This window comes from Argentina silus (assembly GCF_951799395.1).
Source record: "Argentina silus genome assembly, chromosome: 10".
In the NCBI taxonomy this organism is placed as follows: Eukaryota; Metazoa; Chordata; class Actinopteri; order Argentiniformes; family Argentinidae; genus Argentina; species Argentina silus.
Genome location: NC_139664.1, coordinates 17,262,037 through 17,284,821, shown reverse-complemented (window position 1 = coordinate 17,284,821; position 22,785 = coordinate 17,262,037). Strand labels below are relative to the sequence as shown.

The 22,785-nt window shown below is 51.9% G+C and overlaps 2 protein-coding genes across 4 annotated transcripts in view; one reads left to right on the top strand and one right to left on the bottom strand.

Moving 5' to 3' along the window:
* The window catches only part of ube3d (ubiquitin protein ligase E3D), a 14,589-nt gene extending 11,361 nt beyond the window's left edge, over positions 1 to 3,228 (bottom strand). The window contains exons 1-3 of the mRNA XM_083678872.1: positions 2,892 to 3,228; positions 781 to 995; positions 135 to 225 (exon numbers count right to left, since the gene is read on the bottom strand). Of these exons, the coding sequence (XP_083534998.1) occupies positions 135 to 225; positions 781 to 995; positions 2,892 to 2,968 (383 nt within the window). The 5' untranslated portion in view covers positions 2,969 to 3,228. The remainder of the gene's footprint in view (positions 1 to 134; positions 226 to 780; positions 996 to 2,891) is intronic.
* Positions 2,558 to 22,785, top strand: part of dop1a (DOP1 leucine zipper like protein A) — a 27,915-nt gene continuing 7,687 nt past the window's right edge. The window contains exons 1-23 of one of the 3 annotated variants that reach the window (XM_083678869.1): positions 2,558 to 2,610; positions 5,082 to 5,277; positions 5,610 to 5,791; positions 6,219 to 6,389; positions 6,889 to 7,078; positions 7,423 to 7,521; positions 8,060 to 8,159; positions 8,580 to 8,689; positions 9,738 to 9,852; positions 10,215 to 10,344; positions 10,598 to 10,717; positions 11,333 to 11,447; positions 12,778 to 13,035; positions 15,163 to 15,757; positions 15,901 to 16,187; positions 16,427 to 16,579; positions 16,810 to 16,910; positions 17,094 to 17,359; positions 17,634 to 19,288; positions 19,595 to 20,211; positions 20,871 to 20,982; positions 21,321 to 21,503; positions 22,711 to 22,785. The exon at positions 22,711 to 22,785 is cut by the window's right edge and continues 51 nt beyond it. In XM_083678869.1, the coding sequence (XP_083534995.1) occupies positions 5,140 to 5,277; positions 5,610 to 5,791; positions 6,219 to 6,389; positions 6,889 to 7,078; positions 7,423 to 7,521; positions 8,060 to 8,159; positions 8,580 to 8,689; positions 9,738 to 9,852; positions 10,215 to 10,344; positions 10,598 to 10,717; positions 11,333 to 11,447; positions 12,778 to 13,035; positions 15,163 to 15,757; positions 15,901 to 16,187; positions 16,427 to 16,579; positions 16,810 to 16,910; positions 17,094 to 17,359; positions 17,634 to 19,288; positions 19,595 to 20,211; positions 20,871 to 20,982; positions 21,321 to 21,503; positions 22,711 to 22,785 (5,772 nt within the window). In that variant the 5' untranslated portion in view covers positions 2,558 to 2,610; positions 5,082 to 5,139. Of the gene's footprint in view, positions 2,611 to 3,345; positions 3,694 to 5,081; positions 5,278 to 5,609; positions 5,792 to 6,218; positions 6,390 to 6,888; positions 7,079 to 7,422; positions 7,522 to 8,059; positions 8,160 to 8,579; positions 8,690 to 9,737; positions 9,853 to 10,214; positions 10,345 to 10,597; positions 10,718 to 11,332; positions 11,448 to 12,777; positions 13,036 to 15,162; positions 15,758 to 15,900; positions 16,188 to 16,426; positions 16,580 to 16,809; positions 16,911 to 17,093; positions 17,360 to 17,633; positions 19,289 to 19,594; positions 20,212 to 20,870; positions 20,983 to 21,320; positions 21,504 to 22,710 lie in introns of those variants that run through there. The other 2 variants (XM_083678870.1, XM_083678868.1) reach the window with 2 other exon arrangements.

The following is a 22,785-nucleotide window of genomic DNA, read 5'->3' as shown; positions in this document are numbered from 1 at the left end:
AGAATCATCCATCTCTCTGACTGAACCCATCCTCTCCATGTCTGGGTCTGGCGAGATAGAGAGCTAAATAATGAACCCCCCCCCCCCAACCCTCCCCCTCCTCCTCCTCCTCCTCCTCCTCCTCTTCACCTCACCTCTCTTCCAGCAGCCTGGTCTCGCAGGTCTGACAGTGGAAGCTATAACTCTCCCGGACCTGCAGCCTCTCCATCACACTCCCCCAGGACTCTGTTAGATGGGGAACAAGGAGACAAGGCAAATAAACTAAAAAAAAATAAACAAGCTCAAAACAGACCATGGCCTTGTACCGCGGGAGGAAAGCCATAAATAAAAGCTGTGGCGGTGGAAAGGCGCTTGGGCTGAGGCAACCAATCAATGTGTTTTTGATTGGACTTGTCAATGAGAACGCGCCCAGCTGTCCTTGCGTTGGCTGGTGAGGCGGTCAATTACCTCCCTCGCACCATAAACAAACATCACAGGAAAACACAGAGAGGCGACCGTCTGTGGTCGGGACTCTGATCTCTCTGTCGGAAGAGGAAATGGGAGCCCCACACACTCCTCTGGTGAAGCGGTCAATACTGAAATGACTTCTCTGTTTTGATGCAAGGGTGGTCGATGTTTTTTTGGGGGGATTATTATTAATCTTAATAATAAGATTATTATGAAACAACTTGTCTTCTGACTGAAATAATGATACTGTTCTGTCTGTGTGTTTGTAAGACAGCATGGAACAGAAGTGATTGTGTGTGTGTGTGTGTGTGTGTGTGTGTGTGTATGTGTTACCTGTATCTATTGTCTGGTCAATGTTCAGACGCAGTCTGAAGTGCAGCTCCTCTCCCGCCTCCCAAGGTACCCCGGTGAAGGGCCCCTGCTCCACAAGGCTGACCCCTGCTGGCAGCTCCAGGCACTGCATGCCCTCTGGTGTCTGAACATTGATGGAGGACTCTCCCCGTGTCACCACTGCCTCTCCAGAACTCCCGGTCCAAGCCTCATCTCTCCTGGGGGGGGGGGGGGGGGGGGGGGGACAAACAAACAGACAAACACACATTCTGTCAAACAAACTGTCACATTTTGCTGACCAGACATTAGACTTCATGCTTACCGCAATAAACATACAATTGGATTCAGTGTTCACCACTATCTCGTACAGTCAGGCCTCCTCGCAACGGCTGGCCTGTCAAGACAAATTGGACTGCTTTCCCTGACCTCAGAGTGAGTGATGGACCATTGTGTGTGTGTGTGTGTGTCTGTCTGTGTTTATGTATGTGTGTGTGTCTCAGAGAGGCAGTATTAGCCATTCATCACAACCTTCCCCACCTGTCCTTATCATTACCCCCTGCCTCCTGTCTGCTGCTGCCTCAGCTGAAAGGAACAGTACAATGAGTTCATAACAGAAGGAAACCTGCTGAGAGGGGACGAGGCCGCACTGCTACGGAGGAAAAAGGCTGTCGGCCAACTGAAGATTTCCTTACGCTCCAGATGGAGTAGCCCTTCATTAGGCTAGGCGGGAGGGAGAGAGAGAGAGAGGGAGGGAAAGAGAGAAATGGTGAAGATGGAGAGAAAGAAAGAAAGAAAGAAAGAAAGAAAGAAGAGGGTGGGCTTGGTGCGTACATACACACACACACACACACACACACAGAAAAAGTATTGTGCTTGCAGTGGCACCTCTGATGCACTCATGCAGGGAAGATACAGTATGTTGCCCTATGCTCAATCCCAGGGTTCCATGCAATTATTTCCACTAGCCAGGCAATGTGTCTCTGTCCTCGCTTGAGACAAGAGCAATCCCCCAAGGAAAAAATCGACAAAAACATGTTTCCCCATCCAAGACAGTCATTGAATCACAACTTGGTTGGTTTGGTTGAAGCGAGGATGCAATAGGTTACAAACCATTGTGAATACCATGGACATCTTTTGATTCCCCTTAAATCTTTCGGTCAAGAGGCATTTCATGAAACCAGCCTAACTGACAGTGACTGTAGACTTGTTAGACAATGAGAAATTATTGTTCAGCAATGTAACAGGCAAGGCTGCAATCTACGAGACCACTGATATCAGCACGTCTTCCAAATGATCCAACATCTGTGAAGTGGATTCCATTTGCTCCCAAAAATCTATCCGCTTCTGGCGATTTACAGCTCCACAACCCCATCTACTGGCGTAGTATAATATTGACAGCAGCAGTTTGAGCAAGCTGTGTGTGTGTGTGTGTGTGTGTGTGTGTGTGTGTGTGTGTGTGTGTGTGTGTGTGTGTGTGTGTGTGTGTGTGTGTGTGTGTGTGTGTGTGTGTGTGTGTGTGTGTGTGTGTGTGTGTGTGTGTGTGTGTGTGTTATGCTTTATATCCCAGCCCAGCGCTCACACACCTGATTCAAACAATCAACCAAGGGCGGTGACGCCATGCAAACAGTCAGCTTACATAACCAGCGGTAATGTGGGAGTGTGTGTGTGTGGCTATGGTGACAAAGAGAGTAGGCACCAAACGTGTACAAAATAACATCAGTGAAGAGAGCCATCGCCTGTCATTCTTGGATCTAGCTAACAACTTCACTACAACGACTCTACGACCCTACAACTGATGTTTTTACACCATAATCATCTTTGACTTTGGAACTGGTGAGAGAATCAAAAAACCACCACCACCTAGCTAGTTAGGAAATGACAGAAGTCAGTAAGATGCACACACAAGTGAAGTCACTGTGAACAGTGTTACAATGACAGGTCAGACAGAAAATGTTCTTGCTGGTTTAGCTAACTAAGTTGAAACCGAATCTCTAGATCGTCATTGGAATCTTGGTCAGCTCCATGCCACACACACACACACAAAGGGGAAAGCATACTTAGTTGGGGACTCACTCACTTTTATGGCTAACGTTAGCAAGGAGTCCAAAAATTACCTGAGAACCAGTAGACCACTTTGCAACCGTCTTCTTAGTTCAAGAAACATCCCAACTTGTTTGTCATTTTCTCCCATTATTCCGATTTCTATCTTTTGATGATGATGATGATGGTGGTGGCAGCAACTGACTAACGCGTTAGCTAGTAAGAGACACACGTGCAGAAAATGTCAACACAAGAGTGCCAACAGTGACACAAAGCGTTAGCTAGCTATTTAAACGATTGTCAGAACTCTGAATGTAAAACAAAATCAGCAATACAAATCCCCAGGTTATCATTAACTATGTAACGAACCAGTTACAACTTCAAATCTAGCGGTTTTAGGGCAATGTCTGCGGGAAATGAGCGGAACCTTTCTACCGACACACCGCAGTCGGACACAATAGCAAACGTGCCGCAAATCTGCAATGCAGTCTGGGAGCTGTCAACTGGATTGTTTGGGGCTTTGTGACAGGTCGCTTGGGGAGGGTCTTTTTTGGATGATGGTGGTTCCTTTATTTGATGACCAAGACAAATCCATACCAAGCTAAGAAATATGTAGGATACACTTGATTATCCGACCCGTGAGCTTTGTATGCTTACTTGACAATCGCCACGGACGGTATAACCGAGTGACACCGGGGCCCAGCAGCAACAGAGAGGCCAGTGCGGTGAGCACGGCAAGCGAGACTGTCCAGCCTCCGGGATACGCTGTTCACTGTGTCTGACACTGAGACAGACTTGACTTATTTCATTCCTAAACTGACTAGCTGAATTTATCGAGTGAAAAGCTGCGGATTTTGCCGATATATCCTGCGAACGGTAAGGATCGAGCCATCACATGAGGCAGCACCTATTTGGCTGTTGTTACGCTTGTAAACATGCGTCGTTGAGAGAAAGAGCTGGTATGATGAGCTAGCTGGCTAGTTTAACGTAGAGTCGAGAGCCCATTTACAGCCAATTACATCAGAGACATTAGGATACCTAGGTCCAACCTCTGTGAGCGCCTGACTTTGTGATTTTTTTTTACGGTGTGGGGGTGATGTCATTGTGTTGTCGGTTTACCAAGAGGTGACACTGCCCCCCCTCTGGCCACGGATCTAGGATCCGCTTACCGTGACTCAATTCACCTGAACCCACTAGGAAGAGAAACACTCATACAACTGGCCCAGGGTCAGCGTCTCATATGAGCAACTTCCCCAGTTACTTTCCATGACGGTTCGGTTTGTTGATGACATGATGGGAGTTAATTACCTAACCGTGATGTTCATGTTCGATGAATGTACTTAAGACTTGCTTTCCGATTGCGAACAGTCAGCAACTCTTGCCATTTTCTTCAACACTATATGACTTTTCTTTCACATCCAGACTTGCTGTTTACTTAAAATGACACCTTTCCAAGGAGCAAAGATTACATTTGGTCCCTTATCATAACAGCCACCCCACCCCACCCTAACAAGAACACATTTCATTGTGAGGCAGCCAGGGCCGTCATGTGATTCCAGTACCATGCTGGTCCATCCCTTCCCTGATTATCGGCCACAGGAATTTGACTTTCTCGGTGTCTGGATTCAAATTCCATGAAAATCAGTTATCGTTGAAAGAATGGCATTGTTGTTCAGATCAAACAATACCACATGCTGCTGGAGTCGGTCTGTCCAGTGGTGTTCCCTATTGTCTGTCGAGGCGCCTGTCTTTCCTCTTCCTCTCCCATCTCTGCCTCTGTCTCATTGAGGCTGCTCTGTCTGTAGGTCACTCATGATTCAGCACTACCGTCTCAACCAGACGCATTAAGCCCGGCCGTTTATTGCTGCCTGCCAGACTTTGCTCCTAATGTATATGACTGGTCAATAAACCAGACCTGGTGGAAAACATGTTTGCGGTTTGCAATTGTGGGACTATTTTCATCGGGTTCCGTTGTGTTAGGCAAACTCATCAAACGCAGCAACGTAGGCTACTTTTAAATGATTTGAAAGGCCATTTCAACCCAGGTCTGCGATAAACAGCCTCATCTTCACACCTTCAACCCACGCTCTCCTCAGTAACTCTCCCTCTGTGATTGGCCGAGGTGAATGTAGGACAACTGCGTCATGTGAGACTGATTAAGCTTTTCATGCCTGATGTATAACGTTAAGAGTAATCATGCTAGATCGATAACTTGTGGTATCTTGTCTGCCCCCCCCCCCCCCCCCCCCCTTCCTGGCTGTTAGGTGTGATGTGTGTATGTGAGCCTGGCGTGGCCCAGTAGTGGAACCATCACCCAGGAGGATGAATGCAGAGGAAGTGGAGCTGCTCAGTGACTCCAAGTACAGGAACTATGTGGCAGCAGTGGACAAGGCCCTCAAGAACTTTGAGTACTCCAGCGAATGGGCTGACCTCATCTCTGCGCTGGGCAAACTTAACAAGGTAATGATGGACATTCATACACAAACACACACACACACTATCTCTCTCTCACACACACACACACACACACACACACACACACTATCTTTCTCTCACACACACACACTATCTCTCTCTCACACACACACACTATCTCTCTCTCTCTCTCACACACACACACACTATCTCTCTCTCTCTCTCACACACACACACACACACACACACACATTCGGCTGAATTAAGCACATTCCTCACTCCGTATCATCTAATAGAGAGACGCATGACTTGATGAAGCAGCAGCGCGGCATTGGTGGTATTTCTGATCTATTTGTATCTCGTCTCTTCTTTCCTAGGTATTGCAAAACAATGCCAAGTATCAGGTGGTGCCCAAGAAGCTGACCATAGGCAAGCGGCTGGCCCAATGCCTCCACCCAGCCCTGCCCAGCGGGGTCCACCGCAAGGCCCTGGAGACCTACGAGATCATCTTCAAGATCATAGGGCCCAAGAGGCTGGCCAAAGACCTCTTCCTCTACAGGTACGGGGTCAATGGCAATGTTCGTTACTCAGGAGGAGGCACTTGAATAAGAGGTGCTATCTGTAGGTGTGTCTGTAGGGTGTAGTGTACTTACTACTATATACAGGTGGGTAAGGGGAGTGAAATTAGCTGATTTACATAGCTGTCTGTCTATCTATTGAGTAAGTTCTTAGTGGGATCCTTGGGACGACCCTACTCGAAACCCTAACCTAAACCTTAAGCCCTACCGTAACCTTAACCACAACCCTTACCTAACCTTAACCTTACCTTAACCAATCTCAACGTCAATGGGGGTAATCAGAGTTGGGTCATCTCAAGCATCCCACTTAGAACTTACACTACACCCCCCCCCCCCCCCCCCAATCTATTATTGACACCCTCTCCCTAACCCGTCTCCTCTCCTCTCCTCTCCCTCTCTCTGCTGTAGCTCTGGGCTCTTCCCCCTCCTCTCCAATGCTGCCATGTCTGTGAAGCCCGTGCTGCTGGGTCTGTATGAGACCTACTACCTCCCCCTGGGGAAGACCCTGAAGCCTGGCCTGCAGGGCCTGCTGACGGGGGTGCTGCCCGGCCTGGAGGAGGGCTCCGAATACTACGACAGGTAAGAGACGGAGGGATGGGAACAAGAGAGAGAGGGGTTAAGGGGGTCAAGATTGAACGAAGACGACCTTTGGTACAGTTCCTGGAGTTGTGTGTGTGTGTGTGTGCAGACTAGTACTTTTTCGACTACAATGTACTGTAAATAAGACTTCACGCTGATTCATTGTTCTAAGAGCAGCTCAAACACCTGATTGTGTTAAAGCCACGCCTCAGTGTGTCACACCTAAGGCCTGACGTGTGATCAGGGTTATAGAACAATGCCTAACCCAATGTCGTCATAGGAATGTATGTAATGTTACTGACACTGCCCCGCCCATTTCCCCACCCCACGCACACACACACACACACACACACACACACACACACACACACACACACACACACACACACACACACATACACATGCACACGCACACACACACATATACATACACACATATACATATATACACACACACACACACACACACACACACACATATATACACACGCACACACAGGACCAACACGTTGCTGGAGAAGGTGGCTGCGGTGGTGGAGCAGTCGGCGTGCTACAGCGCCCTGTGGGGCAGCATCCTGACCAGCCCCGCCGTGCGGCTCCCCGGGGTCACCTTCGTCCTGCTGCACCTCAACCGCAAGCTCTCCATGGAGGACCAGCTCTACGTCATGGGCAGCGACATCGAGCTCATGGTAACCGCTTTACCAACCCAGATTTAGGGACCAATGTCACAGATAACCCTTTTTATTTTATTTTTTTAAATGCATTTTCAACAAATGTCCTCTTTCATTTGATGTGTGATTTAGCTTCATTTGATTCCAGGACACTGTGGAACAAAAAGGGTCCTTGGGAAATGTAGTTATGTGCAAGATTGGTATGGACTTGTAGAAGTCCATTTGGAAACTCAATCGTGAGCAGATAGATCAGTCTGAGCCGGAGTAGTGGTGTTCTTTTCAGACTCTTATCTTGTCGTATTTCCATGCTGTGTAAATGGCGATTTTAACCGTAGTGTGTCGTGTTCCTCTGCCCCCTGCAGGTGGAGGCGGTCAGTACGTCGGTCCAGGACTCGAGTGTTCTGGTCCAGAGAAGCACCCTGGACCTGATCCTCTTCTGCTTCCCATTCCACATGAGTCAGGTAAGGTTAGACAGCAACGCCGCAGAAACTAAGGAGCGGCAAAAGATTGCATGCCCGAAAATGGAATGAGTAAAAAAAAAAAAAAAACATACATGGTACAAAAAAAATGAGTAAAAAATTAGAATTTGCACAATACACACACACACAGCATGTTTAGACTGGTGTATTTTCACAGGCGTGTTTGTGAGAAGATCAGGTCAGGTAAGGACAGTCACCAGATAAGGACAGTTATAGCTTGATGAGGACAGCTCTGTCAGTTGTGTGTGTGTCTGTCTCTGTGTGTGTGTCAGTGTGCGCGCGTGTGTACATGTGTGTGTGATGACGACGATGATAGCGCCTGACAAGCAGAGAGAGAGAGAGAGAGAGAGCGCACAGTGACTCACACTGGACGCTCGTTTGGCGGTTCACCTCGCCACTACCTCACCCAAACACCGTAGTGCCCTCCAGCTGCACGCACGGAAGCCTCTCTTCACATCCACTTCAGTTTCTGTGTGTGTGTGTTATTAATGTGTGTGTGGGGGGGTTCTGTTGTGTCCAGGCCACCCGACCAGACATGATCCGGATCCTGTCAGCAGCGCTGCACGTGGTCCTGAGGAGAGACATGTCACTCAACCGCAGACTGTACGCCTGGCTACTGGGTAAGACCCACACACACACTACACACACACACCACATGCACACACACACATACACCACCCACACACACACACATACACCACCCACACACACACACACACACACCACACAGTGTGCAGATGAGCCTACATCGTCCCAGCTCTGTCCCAGTGTTTATGTTTGTACTTTGTTTTCTCTTATTTGCTCCTCACCCTTTGTGGATGAAACCTGCCGGTAAGTGTCTGATTGGCTGAGGATGCCTCATCAATACAACACACACTCACAGTCTCCTTGAACCGCTCATTTAAATGTCACCCCTTCCTCCTCTGTCCACTGTGTGTGTGCGTGTGCGTGTGCGTGTGTGTGTGCGTGTGTGTGTGTGTGTGTGTGCGCGTGCGTGTGTGTGTGTGTGCGCGTGCGTGTGTGTGTTGTGTCCTTTCAAGGCTTGGACAACAATGGTGTGAGGACAGGCCCTCGCAGCACGCGGCAGAGCAACCCGGAAGAGCACGCTACCCACTACTTCAACACACACTCCAAGGACATGCTGGTCAAGGTACCCACACACACACACACACACACACACACACACACACACACACACACACAGACAGCTAATATAAATGGCTTTGTAAAAGGAAGGGACGGGGGGGGAATGCCTTAAATTTGTCAGCTGGTGAAATCCTTTCATCCACCCTCCCTGCCTCCCTCCCTCTATCCCTCCATCCCATTCTTCTTTGGGGGTTGGTGCAGCATGGCTGTGGCTCCCTGCCTCCACCCTACTCCACATCCCTCCTATTCCCCTGGGGCCCACCCTTTGAAGTGTCGTCCCCCCCCCCCCCCTCCAAAATCTGCTGCAGCCTGGCTGGCCAGGGATCACACATCCCCCCCCCCTCGTGATTCACTGTCACGCTCCATCAACACTGGCCCTGCATGTGATGCTTGTGCTCTGGTACTCCAGGGGTTGGGACGGGGGGGGTTGGGACGGGGGAGGTTGGGACGGGGGGTTGGGATGGGACGGGATGGGGGGGGGTGTAGAGACCCAGGGAGTGTGTGTGTGGTTTTTGGGAGGGTCTTTTTCTGTTTGTTTGTCTGTCTGCCATCTGGACCATCCAGACCATTTGTTGGAGCGGCCCCGCCTCGGGGTACTGCAGGGATTGTGGGTCCTAGTGCCCCGCTCCGCTTATGTGACAGACGAGGCATGAAATACTGTACATGCGTGTCACACACACACACACGCACGTATGTACGCATGCAGGCACGCAGGCATACACACGCACACACACGTACGCTCGCAGGCAGGCATATACACACACACGTAGGTATATATACACACACACAAACAAATATACACATACATATATTCACACACACAAACACAAACACAACAAGAAAAGGGGGTGCTGGGTTTTTGTAGAAACCCCCCCCCCCCAAAAAAAAATGAATCTCCTGTCCCAACCATAACCTAGATAGCTAACCAGCTAGAGTCGATATTCTAGTGGTCTGTCACCCCCAGCCAGAGAGTGAGAGTGAGAGTGAGGGTGTGTGTGTGTGTGTGTGTGTGTGTGTGTGTGTGTGTGTGTGTGTGTGTGTGTGTATTTCAGGCGATGGTGGGGATCCTGCAGGGGAAGGCCCGCGGCGGGGAGGAGGAGAGTGTCCTGATGCACGACCTCAAACCATTCCGCATCCTCATCAGCCTTCTCGACAAACCTGAGCTGGGTAATATCATCCCTTCCATCCAAATGAATACTACAACCTTTTATGGTTGGGATTTCTCGGAACGCTTTGTAGCACAAAGATCATATTTCTTGCCCAGAGCCTTTAATGGACTGAAGACTCTTCCTGAGGCTTTTTGGAGCGGGGGGGGGAGAGAGAGACATTGTTGTCATCACTGCTACACACTTAATACACACTCAGTACACCCACACACACACACACACACACACACACACACACACATAAACATAATATTGTCCTGTTTCAGTCACCACACGTGTCCCGACTGATTCCCTTTGATGTTCCACTCTTTCTCTGTGAGTTCCAACCCTCTTGTGGTCCCCTGTGTGTCGTCCCCCCCCCAGGCCCGGCCATCCTGGAGGATGTTCTGATCGAGGTGTTCCGGACCTTACACACACAGTGCCGAGCAGAGCTGGACCTGCAGAACCACAGCCCCTTCAGCAAGGACCACGCTCATCTCAGCAGGTGGGACAGGTGTGTGCGTGTGCGTGTGTGTGTGTGCGTGTGTGAATTGTCACCTTATGTTATTTTTTAAATTATTATTATATCACGTTGCATTGTTGAAGAGCTAGCTTAACCTAAGGCATTTCATTGCACCGTCTACGGCTGTATTCGGTGTAGATCATAAATAAACTTTGATTTGATTTGTGTGTGTGTGTGTTTGAATAGACCTGTGTGTGTATGTGTGTGAAATAATTCTGTCGTGACCGGGATTGTCTTTCCGCAGCAAGCTGCGAGAGAACAAGAAAACGGCAGAGCTGATTAAAACAGCCAACCTCCTGTTCAACTCTTTTGAGCCGTACTACATGTGGGACTACATCGCTCGCTGGTTCGAAGAGTGCTGCAGGTAACAGCTGTGCTCTTGGTGTTCGGCGCTGACTTCAGAGAGAGAGAGAGAGACAGAGACAGAGGGAGAGAGAGAGAGAGAGGTTTTAAACCCAATAACAGCTTGCTGCCGCAATGTTTGTGCAATAAATCGTTTGCATCGGAGCAAGACCCTCCTAAAGACCCCTTCACCCCCCCCCATTACTCCCTCTGTACGGTTCCGCTACTGTGAATAATACTGAAAAGAAATCATTCAAAACAATCATAATAATCCTTCCTTCTTCTAGCGACTGTGACTGCCAATGGCCCCCTGGTCTTAGCATAGATGTCTGCTTATGATGACTGGTGGATAGATGAGTCACTTACTGTAGACAAGTGTCAATAGAAGCGTCTGCCAAAATGTCAAAAATGTAAATGTAAAAAAAAAAACGACTGTGCGGCTCTTTCTTTTAAGTGTCGCACTGCCGGCCTTTTGAATGTTTATTCTGTCTTATCAAGATGGGAGGAGAGCCGCAGGTCTGTGTGTTTGTTGAAGTGTCTGGGCGGTGTGTTTACGTATGCCGAGCCCTTGATTTTGTTTGTGCAAATGGAGTTTGTTTGTTTTTTGTTTTTTTCCCTCCTTCCTTCGCTCCTCCAGACGGACATCGAACGGCCCACATGCACCGCGGCATGGTGGGAGTGCAGTCAACCCCGAGCTCTCATTGGTTGAATTCTGTCAGCTGGTGGACTTCCTATTGGACATTGTTTCCTTGGTGAGACACACGCTCTCTCCCTCTCCCACTCTTTCTCCCACTCTCTCTGTCTCTATCTCTCTCTCTGTCTCTCTCTATATCTCTCTCTATCTCTCCCCCCCCCCCCCCCCACACACACACACACACTTGCCCTTTTCCTACATACTGTATGCATTATAGTCACACTGACATCAACTAAGAGATTCAGAAACAAAGCTCTGAATACTCATATTTACTGATTTTAAATGCAAACTCATGCAAAATATAAGTGCCTATGATAACTCTTTTGGTGTGTATGTGTGTGTGTGTGCGCGCACGTGTGTGTGTGTTCCCTTCTATCCTAGAGTGTGTGTGCAGTGCATTCATTAACAGGTGTTACAGTGTAGACCCGTCTTTGTGTGTATAGTCTCTCTGCCCAAGTGTCTGTGCAACTTCTAATAGGCAGCTTGTGTTCATTTCCAATCTGAATAGTTTGGGTGTGTGTGTGTGTGTGTGTGTGTGTGTGTGTGTGTGTGTGTGTGTGTGTGTGTGTGTGTGTGTGTGTGTGTGTGTGTGTGTGTGTGTGTGTGTGTGTGTGTGTGTGTGTGTGTGTGTGTGTGTGTGTGTGTGTGTGTGTGTGTGTGTGTGTGTGTGTGTGTGTGTGTGTGTGTGTGTGTGTCCGCGTGCCTGTGTGTACTCAATATTTAGTGTGTGAGATCTGCATACAAACTGTCCTCTGGCCTATGCTCTGCTTTGCCCCTGTCTGTTCCAACTATCTGCTGTCTCTCTCCTTGAAGCCTACTAGAAGCATGAGGGTAATCTGCCAGGTAAAGTACTGCTCTTTCCTGCTTTCTCCATCCTTCACCCTTGCTTCACTGAGGCTTACCATAACATTTAAAACAACGTCCTCGCAACATTCTGAAAATTCCATAATTTTTTTTCCCATTTCCACTCTTCTTGGATGAATATTGTATTTCCGTGGGAGAATATAAGGCTGTGATAATGGGAATATACAGTAAATAGGATGATTCCAGGAGGAATTGGGATTCTGGTATCGTGAAAAAATCAGAACATGTGTGGATGTTGTGAAAATGTCTGTCTTGCACGCACACAATAGTTTGCTCCCATACTCACTAAATGAATATGTTAAAACGTCCTTTATGTCTTGGTTTTGTTTATTGTTCATTTGCTTATCTTTTTCATTTTGTTTTTTGTTTGCATGACTTTTTATTTTTTTAGTTTTTTGCATGACTGTTTTAATGTTATTGGAAGAAATTCAAGGTGGGTTTTTTCTTAGGCCTGTATCAATGGACCCTCCTCCTCTTCCTCTTCCTGTTCCTCACCCTGCCCTCCCCCCCTCCTACTCCCGCAGGAGACGTACATCGAGATCCAGACGGAGCACCTCCCCCAGCTGCTGCTGCGGATGGTGTCAGCCCTGACCTCTCACCTCCAGACCCTGGGCCTCGGGGAGCTCACACACTGCCTACGCCTCTGCTCCAAGATCCTCAGCAAGGTGCAGCCCCCGCTGGTCTCCCCCCTGTCCCTGCCCCGGGGCCCCACCTCCACCTCTACCTCCACCTCCACCTCGGCCACCACGACCACTAGCCCCAGGGACAAGGAGGAGAAACGGGTGAGCAGTACAGATATGGTGCCCCACCCCCCGTCCTGGGTCTTTTCACATGGATTGAACTAACCCCTGTTGTACAAGTGATTTAACATTTCTAGGCTTCACTTTTGACCTAAGATAAAAAAAAAAAAGAAAAACTTTTTGCCCAGTGTGTCTCTTTCAACATTTGCCCCACCCACCCACCCACCCTCAGTGCTTGTGTTCCGGTGTTATTTGATCCTGTGTTGCCAAAAAAAAAAGAAAAAAAAAAGCGTAGGTGTTGATTAGCGGTGAGCCAAATGGGCTTGATGACCGGCCAATGGGATCAGCCCGCCGGGTGCATCGCTTCCTGTCCTGCCCTGTCTGTTCATGTTCCTCTTCCTGCTTTTTGATGCAGCAGCCTGTGTTTGCGTATCGCCTCTGGGGAGTTGTGTTCCTCATAAAACAACACGGCTCGTGGCAAAATACTGTTCAATCTCTTTGAACAGAATGTTGAAATCCAAGCAGGGCGAACCAGAGAGTGTTTTGTTGTAGGGCCAGCGAGGATGAAGTGGGCCTATCCAGTCCAAATGTTCACAAGCTCAGATACACGGCCCTAACAACTCCCCACCTCTCACTTTAACAAAAATCTAACTTTGTCCTCCTTTTGCTGTACATTTGACCTTCCAGTTGATTACCCTGTGCTTGACCCAGCCTGGCCCACTTTCCTCACGCGCAACAGCCCCAAACACACACACACACACACACACACACACACACACACACACACACAGACAGACATATACACACACACACAGACACACACACATACACACACACACACAACCAACCATCCCCTGGTCCTCATGGGTGTCCCCTGGTCCCTGAGCAGCCAGCAGGCCCCCACCACCCCCACCCCCCCGGCCACTCAGCCCCTACCCTGTCCCTACCCTGTCCCTACCCTGCCCCGGGTTAGTGTTCTGTTGGCTGGGTGGTCTCAGCGGTTGTGACTGGCCTTCCCCCTCCCCCACCCCCTGTCCCTCTATCCCCTGACGGAGGTGTTTTGAAGATTCTCTCTCTGCCCCCCCGCCCCGCCTGCTACCTGAGTGTTTCCGTGTTCAATGAGGCGTGCCTAAAAGTTCACTCAGATTGAGAGATTGAGGCCTCGCAGGGGAGGGGATGGATGGAGGGAGGGAGGGAGGGAGGGAGGGAGAGGGTGGGTATTGAGAGAGAGAGAGAGAGAGACATACGGTCGTTTTTAAAACAGCTGAGCCCCAGCCCCACTCCATCTCCCTCTGGAGGGAAGAGACTAGCCTACAGTATGGTCTCCCCCGGGTCCTCTCTTCTCCATTGGAGTGGAAGACCCCCCTCACCCGTATCTCCCCCCCCCTCCCCCCCTCCCTCCCTCGCTTCCTTCCCCTGGGCCATTTAGCGGACCATCTGAGCCGAGGCTTTAGAATGTAGCCTCATCCAAACTGCAAGCTGGGAAGCCCTGGGGCTGTTTGTGAAATGGCATTGTGGGATTAGAGCTGTCTGTCGGTCGGTCGGTCGGTCTGTAGCTGACTTGTACGGTACACACACAGAGCCGCGTAGGGAGAGAGTCCCACAGGTTTGGGGGCGACAGCTGTCCACGTCACCGTCTTGTGTGTGGAGGTGAGAGGGGAGGGGGGGGGCAGGGCAGCGGAAGGGCCGTGTCTCTGTGCCTGAGCAGGCTGCTCTGCTCCTTCTTGTCTCCTGAGAGACCTGTACTTCCTCTTGAGCTGTCGATGTGTTCCTGTCTCGTCGTAAACCTGATGTCCCCACTACCTAAACCAGGCCACAGTCATTTACAGTAGCCATGTTTTCACCGGGCTAAAATGGAACTGTTGGATGAACTGTCTGTGGCCCCCCACACACACTCCAGTGAAACACATAGCTCGATTCAGCCTCGTGAAATCTACTGCTTTCTACAAAATAGAAGCACTTCTGTTGGTTATTTTGTTGTTCACTTGTGAAAGAAATATGAGAACCTGCTTTCTTTTTTCTTTTCTTTTTTTAACATTTTTTTTTAACATTTTTCCACTGGTTAACCATAGTTGGAAGTTTTCAGCTTGCTCTCATTGCCTCTCCCTGCTCTCTCTCCTCTCCTCTCCTCTCCTCTCCTCTCCTCTCCTCTCCTCTCCTCTCCTGCAGCCCCTCCCAGCCACCCTGGAGCTCCCTGCGGGGGGCGAGGTGTTCGAGGACGGGGAGAACCCTCCCGGCAGTCGCTCCGCCGAGAGCGGCTTCACAGACTTTGTCCAGTACCAGGCGGACGGCTCAGAGGACCCAGACCGGGGGACCGCTCCAGCCCCGCACCCCTCCCTCAGGACAGGCCCCCGCAACAGCAGCAGCAGCAGCGGGGGAGGAGGTGGATCCGGCTCCGGCTCCGGCCCGGCCCAGACCAAGCCCCAGGACAAGCCTGTGATGCAATGCTGCCTGGAGCACTTCCAACAGTTCCTCTCCCGCCTAGTGACCCTGTACATCACACCGGGCCAGGGGGAGCCGGTGGGGGTGGGGGTGGGGGGAGGGAGGGGCGAGGTGGTGCGGGCGGCATATGCGATGGCGGTGGAGGAGGGCGCCCAGCAGGATGGGTGTTTGGACCAGACGGGGACCGGGGCAGGGGCGGGCCAGAGGGAGTGTCTGGCCGCCTTCACCGCCGCCTGCCAGCTCTTCCTAGAGTGCTCCAGCTTCCCCGTCTACATCGCCGAGGGCAACCTCAACTCCACGCCCACGCCAGAGGAACAGACTGGTAAGACGGAGAGGCAGGCAGGCAGACAGACAAGCAGACAGACATACTTTACATCCATCTAGGTGTCATTGCAAACTTCACATATTTTCTTTTCATAAGTCTTTTCTGTGTGTGTGTGTGTGTGTGTGTGTCCTCCTCCACAGATAGCAGTCTCGTCCGCCCGGCCGTGTGGCTCCAGACCCTGATGGACGCCTGCTGCCTGGCCGGTGACTTCAGCGTCCAGGGCACCGCCATCTCCCTGCTCATGGACCTGGTGGGCCTCACGCAGTCCGTCGCCATGGTTTCGGCCGAGAGCAACGGCGTGGGCGGCGGCCCGGACTCGTCCCAGCAGCCCATGAGCCCCAGCCAGGGCCGTGTCGCAGTGGTGATCCGGCCGCCCCTCACGCAGGGGATCCTGAAGTACATCGCCGACAAGACCGACTTCTTTAAGGTGAGTTCTGAAGAACCCCCATATGGTCCAGCTGCCAATCCCCACAGTCATCCTCTTATATCTCCTTTCTCTTCTCTGTTTTTTTTAATTAGTATACAAAACTCTCTTTCTTTCTGTCTCTCTGTATCTCTGTTTGTCTGTATCTGTCTCCATCTCTATCTCTGTCTCTCTCTTCTCACCCCCCCACCCCCACACACACACTCTCTTTAACCCCTGGTCCTCTGTCCCTCCCACTCCAGAGCGTAGCCCTGATCCTGTGGGACCAGTTGGGGGAGGGGACGCCCCAGCACCACCAGCGCAGCGTGGAGCTCTTCTACCAGCTCCACAACCTGGTGCCCTCCTCCAGCATCTGTGAAGACGTCATCAGCCAGCAGCTTATGCACAGAGACAAGGTCAGCTGAAGGTTACACACACACACACACACACACACATACACACACATACACAAAAGCACACACACATGCACACATACACATACACACACAAGCACACACACACACACACACACAAGTATGCACAAGCACACACACACACAAAAGCACACTCACAAAAGCACACACACACAAAAGCACATATACATAAAAGCACACACGTCACGTTCGGTTGTGTGTCTTGTTTTCAGAGAATCCGCCTTGAGGCCCATGTCAAGTTTTCTGTGCTGTGGCATCTGACCAGAGATCTGAACATCACCAAGTCTTCTCCCTTTAACCGCACCTTTGACAGGTAGGCCTGCCCTCCCTACTGCACCCCCCTCTGTCCTCTACGGCCTGGTCCTTTATCACTTTAATCATGGTTGCACAACATATTCTCTTGATGTATGTCATACACTTCTCTCCCATTCACTCTTTCTCTTTCTCTCTCTCTCTCTGTCTCTTGTTCTCCTTCTCTCTCTCCATCCTTTCCCAGGTCTCTGTTCATTATGTTGGACAGTCTGAGTTACTGGGACCCGTCCGCCAGCGCCGTGGGCCGGGCCTGGCTCAACCAGGTTCTCCAGAGACATGACATCGCCCGGGTTCTGGAGCCTCTCCTACTGCTGCTGCTCCACCCCAAGACCCACCGCGTGTCCATCCAGCGGGTCCAGGCTCAGCGCCACTGGGCCCGGGCCTTCCCCACCCCCCCCGAACAGGACCCCTCAGAACCCATCTACATGAGGGACTCGGGCTTCGCAGACAGTGAGTGAAGAGCTTGTTTTTAGTCAGATAAAAGTGAATCCCAAGTCGAGGCTTATTTTGAGGGCTCATTTTTAGGGCCAAAAAATAAAAGCCTAATACTAGACTGAAACGCATCTTTAGTGTTAGAGATTATCCATTGAAGATGCTTTGCTTTTTTAGTCCAGGACTAGGTTTAACTGAAGTCAGGGAAACTGGCCCATCATGTTTTGTTTGGCATGTGTATATTAGAACACTGATCTCTTTCTCTCTCTTTCTCTCTCTCGCTCTTCTCAAGACTTCAGTCAGAATCCAGGGGAAGGAGTGAGGGCGGGACATGGCGGGATGAGAGGGCTGCCGTTGGGCGACATGGAGCCCTTCTGTCTGACCGTCAACCCCCTGAGCGACAGCTTGTCCCTGCTCAGCCTCAGCAGCGAGAACCTGCAGCTCAGCGGTGAATATCATCCCGTTGACCACCAGGTGGAGCCGCAGAGCTCAGAGTCCAGCGGATCCCACTCCTCCACTGTGGACAACGGCAGCTTCGAGGAGCCGGACGGCGTTAACGGCACGGCGAACGCCTCTGACCCCCAGCCCGGTCTGACAGACAGCGGGGGTATAGAGGAGTCGCAGGAAGAGGAGGAGGAGGAGGAGGAGGAAGAGGAGGAGGACTCCTCGATAGAGGAGGCTGTGTCGTGTGTGATGGCTGAGCTGATGGATAGAGTAGTACAGGGGGTAGAGGAGGAGGAGGAGGAGGGGGGGCCGCCGGCGGAGACCCCCTCCCCCCCCGAACCGTGGCCCCAGTGCGACTCCGACAGCTCCTCGGAAACCTCCTTCGGTCCTCGCCACGACCCGGGACCCCCCCACCCCCCCTCCTCTTCCCACAACCACCAGACCCTCCCGGAGATGGTGGCGGGGGGCACCCTGGAGTTCTTCTCGGTCACGGGGGCAGTGGACATGTCCGGGGGGGCGGAGGAGGAGGAGCCCCAGACTCCTCCGGAGGGCATCACCCGCCACAGCTCCTCCCCGTCCATCGTCACCCTGACGGACGGCTCCTCGGGCCCCGCCGCCCCGGACCCGCTGAGCCTCCGCGTGGACGACCCCCACGCCCGCAAGCGCAGCCACAGCAGCACCCACCTCAGCCTGAAGGGCAAGATCATGGAGAGGCTGGGGGACAAGTCCCCAGGGGCCAAGCCCAAGATCAAGAACAAGGCCCGGAGGAAGGAGGAGGAGCGGCTGAGGAAGGCCCACCAGGCCGAGAAGCTCCGTCCGTCCAGCATCTTCTTCGGCGACAGCCTGGACCTGGAGAACTGGTACAGCTGCGGGGAGGGGGAGGTGTCGGAGATAGAGAGCGACACCGGGTCCCCCAGCGGGGGGGTGGAGAGCAGTAGCAGCGGGGGTGGCGGCGGAGGCGGCGGAGAGATGACGGGGGGCCGCCGAACCTCCGCCTCCCCCCCGCGCTTCAACATCCACCCCCTCTACCAGCACGTGCTGCTCTACCTCCAGCTCTACGACTCGTCCCGCGCCCTCCACGCCCTCTCGGCCGTGGCCGCCATGCTCCGGGCGGCGCCCTCGGGCTTCGTGAGCGCCATCTCCACCACCAGCATCAACAACACCTACACACCCCAGCTGTCCCTCCTCCAGAACCTGCTGTCCCGCCACCGGGTCTCGGTCATGGGGAAGGACTTCTACTGCCCCATCCCCCAGGACTCCCACTCCCACAGCTTCCGCTCGGCCATGTTCCTGGAGATCATCATCTCCCTGTGCCTGTACTTTCTGAGGAGCTACTACTCGGCCCACGTGGGCGCCGGCGCCGAGGACCTGGCGGGGAACCGGGCCATGCAGCTGACCAGCGTGGAGGTGCTGACGCTGCTGTTCTCGGAGCTCTCCAAGGTGACCGGAGGCTCCGCCAAAGGGTTCGCCAGCTTCATCAGCGACGTGCTGTCCAAGTGCAAGGTGAGTCAGTTTCAGTGCTTTTACTGGGGGTCGGTTTCCTGAGTGCTTTTAGCACGACGGTCATCTGTCGTCCATTTGGCTACAATTGATTTCAGATCATCTCAAAGGTATGAAGCTTCTGGGAAACTCACCCCCCCCTCATTAGCTAATGTACGTCGGCTCGCTGGAATGATAGGAATGATAGGCAGCGTTCGGCTGGGTAATGTGGATGTGGCTGAGTGTGTTCTTGTCAAGGTGTGTCCGGTCACAACAGCCGACAGCCGGGTTGATGATGACCGCTGTTGACGTGGTGTGTGTCTCCTCCAGGTTCAGAAGGTGGTGCTCCACTGCCTCCTCTCCTCCATCTTCAGCGCCCAGAAGTGGCACGAGCAGCGGTCCGCCGGGGTCAACTCGGCCCACGTGGAGGAGGGCCTGTCGGAGGACAGCGTCATCAACCTGTCGGAGGACCAGATCGACAGCTGCAGCGCCGTGCAGTCCCAGCTGCTCCGCCTCCTCCAGAGCCTGGTGGTCCTGGAGCACAGGGTCCTGGTGCCCGCAGACGAGGGCGGGGACGGGGTCCCCGGGGTCGGAGGAGGGGGCGTAGGGGGCGGAGGGGCGGGGGGCGGCGGCGCCGGGGCCGGGTTCGAGCTCCTGGGCGGGGAGGTGGAGCATGTGAACCCCCAGCAGCCAATGACGTCACTGCAGTACCTCCACGGGCAGCCTATCACGGCGCAGGGGATGTTCCTGTGCGCGGTGATCCGGGCGTTGCACCAGCACCATGCGTGTAAGATGCACCCCCAGTGGATCGGGCTGATCACGGCCACCCTGCCCTACATGGGGAAGGTGCTCCGGAGGGTGGTGGCCTCGGTCACCCTGCAGCTCTGTCGGAACCTGGACAACCTGATCCAACAGTATCGCTACGAGACGGGCATCACTGACACCAGGTATGACAACCCACTGTAGGATTGTACCACCTCCACACAGAGAGCTGTGTCTTGAGCAGTTACGGTTGTACAATCTGCCTATTTTTATTAAATAATAATAATAAAAAAAAGTATTTGGCTGAGAGGTGCCCAGTGGTGAGTGTATGTTGTTGAGTAGACCAGCGAACTGTACTGTACTGTACTGTAGCAGGAGTCAAAGCCGAGTGTGCTGAAACCATGTCAGTGGTTAGGATATAGATTTCTCAGACTCAATTGAATTTCCTGTCTTTTTCGGCTATAAAATCATATAAAAAGTAGTTTTTTTGCATTTAATTAGGTTTTTTTCATTACATCGAAGTAGAGAGGAAACCTCAAGCGACGGAAATTGATTTTTGCAATAAGATTTACAATGACAAGAATTATTGTGGAATACCTATTAAATGCAATATTGGATTGGTGCTGCCCCAATGCTTTATGCTCATGTCCATGTCTATAAAGTAGATTTACGGCTGAACTGTTTGTTGAATAGATCAGGGTGGCCACAAGATGGCACTCTGGGCTCACATTTGGCCACCTTTGAGAAATGCTTTATATAGATTTTGATCAAATCCTAATGACAAAATAGTTTTTATACCAATTAATCCAGTATTAATCCATACTTTCCCTCCTGTCTCCCCCAGGCCTCAGTGGATGGCTCTGTGCATCCCTCCAGACCTGATCCTGACTGTCCTAGAGGGAGTTACAGCCATCATCCACTACTGCCTGCTGGACCCTTCCTCACAGTACCACCAGGTGGGGGCGCTAGTCAGCTGCATTGGTTTCCTGCTAGTGGGACACATTTACACATATCTGTCTCTGCTTATAGGGAGGTCTTTTTTTACCATTTTCTAAATAAACTGAACACAACCTCTCCGTTTTCCGTATCTTTACCCTAGTCTGAATGTTTTATCTGATATATTGATCTCTATTGCTCTCTGTGTGAGCATGTGTCCCTTCCTGTCTGTCTGCCTGCCTGCCTGCCTGTCTGTCTGCCTGCCTGCCTGTCTGTCCGTCCATCTGTCCGTCTATGTGCATATGTCCTCTACTCTCCCCGTGTTCACCCGTGTGTGTCTCCATGTCTCCTCTCCCAGCTCCAGGTGAGCGTGGACCAGAAGCACCTGTCGGAGGCTCGCTCCGGCATCCTGTCCATCCTCCACACCATCATGTCCTCCGTCACCCTGCTGTGGAGTGTCCTGTACCAGGCCGACAGCTCCGATAGGCCGGCCGCCGCCTGCGCCGCCTCCACCTCCAACATCAACCTGGGATCCACCAAGGTACGGAGCGCAGAGCCCGTCTGGGCTGGCTCGGTTCGGACACGTTAGCTCGAGACCTGTAACTCAATCAATCAATTGCAATCAATTTAATAATCAAATGATTATTAAATCAAAGAAAGTCCAACAGCGTTATTGCCTTAGGGAGGACTATTAGATTAGATTCAACTTTATTGTCATTGCACAGAGTACAAGTACTGAGACAATGAAATGTAGTTTGTCATCGAACCAGATATTTTGCAAATAGTGGCAAAGTGCAAAAGACATGATATTGGGAGGCGGAGGGGCTGGGCTACCGCCGGGATCAGCAGAGTAACAGCTGCAGGGAAGAAGTTGTTCCTGAGCCTGCTGGTGCAGGGACGGAGACTCCTGTACAGCCTCCCGGATGGGAGGAGGGCAAACAGTCCATGGCTGGGGTGAGAGGTGTCCCTACTGATGCCTCGCGCCCTCCGCAGACACCGCCTGCGGTGGATGACCTCGATGGCAGGGAGTTGGGCACTGGTGATGTACTGGGCGGTTTTCACCACCCGTTGCAGGGCCTTCCGGTCGGAGACAGAGCAGCTGCCATACCACACTGTGATGCAGTTTGTCAGAATGCTCTCCGTGGTGCACCTATAGAAGTTGACCAGGATCCTAGGAGACAGATGGGCTTTCTTCGGTCTCCTCAGGAAGTATAGACGCTGCTGCGCAGCACACATCAGTGGTGGAGAGTGTGAGGGGCTGGTTGTCTGGGGGGGGGGGGGCTCAGCTTTGATGGCTGGTTCCTCGTCGTCCCGGTCAAAGCGAGCATAGAAGTGGATGAACTCGTCTGGGAGGGAGGCAGTGCTGGTTGGGGAGGCTGTGTTTTTGGCCCTGCCACATGCGTCGGGGATCAGAGTTGTTCTGAAATTGCTCCTCAATCTGCAGTTTGTGGTTGTGTTTGGCCTTCCTGATGCCCCTCTTCAGGTTAGCCCTGGATGAGCCGTAGGCCTCAGCATCGCCAGATCTAAAAGCGGCGTATCATGACAGGCAAAACAGCCTTTTTTCAATGCAATGTCCAAGGCACTCAAAATATAGAGGCTATCGCGTGTCTCGACAATCAAATCCATGAAAACGACATTAAGAAAGTGCTGATCTTTTGCTTGGTCTGACTTGCGTCCTGGTCTCAGTGGACAAGGCTGAACCTTTTCCACCTTCTCTGCACTGTTCCCCCCTCTCCCTGTCACTGCAGAACCTCCGTCAGCAGATCCTGGAGCTCCTAGGGCCCATCTCTATGAACCACGGGGCTCACTTCATGGCCGCTATC